The 2,831-nt window shown below is 51.8% G+C and overlaps 1 protein-coding gene across 1 annotated transcript; it reads right to left on the bottom strand.

Moving 5' to 3' along the window:
* Window positions 1–345: 345 nt before the first annotated feature.
* On the bottom strand, window positions 346–1,799 carry LOC127005720 (serine/threonine-protein kinase PknD-like). Its single transcript, XM_050874835.1, has one exon. The coding sequence runs from the start codon at window positions 1,447–1,449 to the stop codon at window positions 493–495; it is 957 nt and encodes a 318-aa protein (XP_050730792.1). The 5' UTR covers window positions 1,450–1,799; the 3' UTR covers window positions 346–492.
* Window positions 1,800–2,831: the final 1,032 nt, after the last annotated feature.

Below are 2,831 nucleotides of genomic sequence, written 5' to 3'. Positions count from 1 at the left end.
ATCGGTCTTGCATAAGTAACTGAAAATGTGTTGTTTTTCATAGTGTTGGGAACTTAAGCACGGCATCATTAGTTTGTCGGGCAGTTACTTAGGCAAGAGCTCTGGCAAGCCATGGAAATCATGGTACCCGCAGATTGTCTTGACCACCTCCTCGTATCTCGTTGAAATAGATATTAGTGAGGAATTGTATGGAGAAATAACCCATCTTTTGAGAGGGCGGAAACGTTATGTGCGAACACACACACACACACACACACACACACACACACACACACACAAGCACACATAGTAAGAGGGAATACTTATAAAATGAAATATTATGAACATAATGGATAAGTTGAAAACATGAGAATTGTTTCCTTAGGCTTGGTAATGGTATCCGTAAAGCTTCTTCCTAGTGCTCAGCGGAGGTAGGGGGGGGGTTTGCCCTTGTGCCTTTGTGCCTTTGTGCCTGTGTTGTAAATACGTAAGGAAAGTTCCTCTGAGCGCTGCTCAGTGGTGTGTCACGGTCGACAAGGCTGTCTCGGACGCCGAGGTTTTTGTCGCGGACGCTGAGGCGTTGGCGTGTGCCCTGTTGGCTGTCAGGGACACTGGGGTGTTGCCGCGTCCCCTGCTGCGGAGTAGCAGGCAGCTGCTGAAGGTGTTCTTTAACCCACTGAAGACTGAACGGAGCCGGGACCTGAAGGAGCGGCTGTGCGGGGCGAGGCACCGCTGCACCGCCTTGGCGACGGCCCGCACGGAGGGGCGCTCCTCGGGGCTCGGCGACAGGGCGCTCAGGACCACATCCATCAGGTCTGGGTACACAGCAGTGCAGCTGTACAGGATTTCGTCCAGCAGACAGGCCAGGGAATACACGTCGCCTGCAGGCAGGCAGGGCTGGCATTCGACCACCTCGGGGGCCATCCAGGGCACCAAAGAATGATCGTATGGCTCGTAGAAGAGCGTGAGGCCCTTGCCTCGCGCCAGGCCGTAGTCGATGAGGGAGACGTGCAGGCGACCGTTGTCAGGGTCGCGTCGCACCACCACGTTGTTGGCCTTAATGTCGTTGTGCACGACACCGCGGGCGTGGACCTGCTGCAGGGCGCTACACAGCTCGAGGGAGGCGTGCAGCATTTCGGCGTCGGTGGGCGCCAGGCGCGGGAGGTCGTCGAAGGTGTGTTCACCGCAATATGTGGTGAGCAGGGCAAGTTCCTGGCCCTTCCCGTCGCTGACGCCGAGCAGCCGCGGGGCGCCACCGGCCCCGTCGAGGGCGAGCAGCGTGCGGGCCTCGTAGACAAAGGCTGTGTTCCCCTTGAGTGTGGACAGCTTGAGGCAGCACGAGGCGCCCTTGTAGTTGACCAGGAAGACGGAGCAGGAGCCCCCCTCCCCCAGCAGGCGTGTGCTAGGGTTCTGCAGTAGGTCGTGGATGGCGCCGTCAGAGAGGGCAACGGGTTCCACGTGAGGGCTCATGGTGCTGTTCTGTGGGTTGGCTACGGGAGGCACTTGCTCCAGTAGACGCCCTTCTAGTGTCGAGATCCAGCACGTCACCTCGTATTGGTGGCGGCCATTTTGGGGAGAGTGGAGTTGACATTGCACCCCCCCGAGTCTAGAGTTGGAGAGCCTCTGATATCAAAGAATGGGAAGAGTGACTCGCCTCCCTGTTTCTCTCGGACCAACGCCATTTTACAAATGTGTAATTCACTCACGGCCTGATCACGAGTTGGACTTGCAATCTCCAGCAAGCACCCTCCCGATTAGAGCAAAGTTCATTATAGTCGATCTCTGGGTACCGCCGGGACCTCCACACACCACACAGCCCATCCCCCCCTTGGGGGGGGGACAGTAACTCCTCCTTCAAGAGAAAAAAATCCCGGCCTGGCTCGGCTCGAGCAACTCTGTCAGCCCCAAGCCCTAGCTGGCAGCGCAGCGCTTTAACCAACAGCGGCTAGAGTGTGTGTGTGTGTGTGTTTCAAATGGAAAAATTGATATATTTTTTTCTGTTTAATGTTCCGCCGCTTTAAGAAAAATATAACAAGAAAACATAACAAGATTTGGTTTTTTTTTTTTAGCAACAGTTTTTTTTAAAAAAAAAAAAAATAAAATATAATTTTCATGCTGTTTCCTGTTATCCTCCTTCACTGAGAAAATCTAAATGTGCTATTGCCTGGAAACTATTATAAACTTATATTTAAGGCCGTGGGAGCATTTCAAGGTTAAATACATACGTGCAATAGATCCTGAACCTACCGTACAGTCAGTTGAGGAAATACACTTGCAAGAATCCCTCGCAGGATCTTCATGTTATTTGATTATATTTTTCTCCTCCTGGAGCTTGGGGTCCAGCTACAGCACTTAGAAAGTCCGGACTCGGACCGCTGGCCGCCAGTTGAGTAGCCCTGGCCTACTGTATCTGTCTTTTCATGTACACACTGTTCTCATTCTCGTCAGAAGGACCAAGTGCTGCCTGAACACCCGCCCTTTGCTCACCTAACTACACAGCGCTGGCATCTCTCCCCTAACCTAACCTACTCTCCCCTTCTTTGTACTCGTCACCCTCACCTTCACCTCTCTTTGTTAAATGACTGGTATGGACGCAAATTTGATTGTAATATACACCTGCATATCTTATTTAAACAGCAAACGTAAATACATTGTGAATGACTGCCATATCACTGTTCTCACAAATACGAACTTGCACCGGGAGGAAGCACCAATATATTATGAAGTAATGAAAGCGAGAAGAGTATGCATCAATGATTAGGAGGTGTTTGACGTGCACGCTGCGTCGATATAACCAAACAGTAGCAGTGACGTGATGTCTTTTATTGCTCCTCTAGACTAAGGAAGTGTCT

This window comes from Eriocheir sinensis, chromosome 30, assembly GCF_024679095.1.
Source record: "Eriocheir sinensis breed Jianghai 21 chromosome 30, ASM2467909v1, whole genome shotgun sequence".
In the NCBI taxonomy this organism is placed as follows: domain Eukaryota; kingdom Metazoa; phylum Arthropoda; class Malacostraca; order Decapoda; family Varunidae; genus Eriocheir; species Eriocheir sinensis.
Note: the sequence above shows the minus strand (reverse complement) of the source record. Positions and strands in the feature narration are given on the sequence as shown.

Bases quoted from the DNA above. Each gene is read 5' to 3' on its own strand.
- LOC127005720 (XM_050874835.1), bottom strand. From the start codon at position 1,449: ATGAGCCCTCACGTGGAACCCGTTGCCCTCTCTGACGGCGCCATCCAC.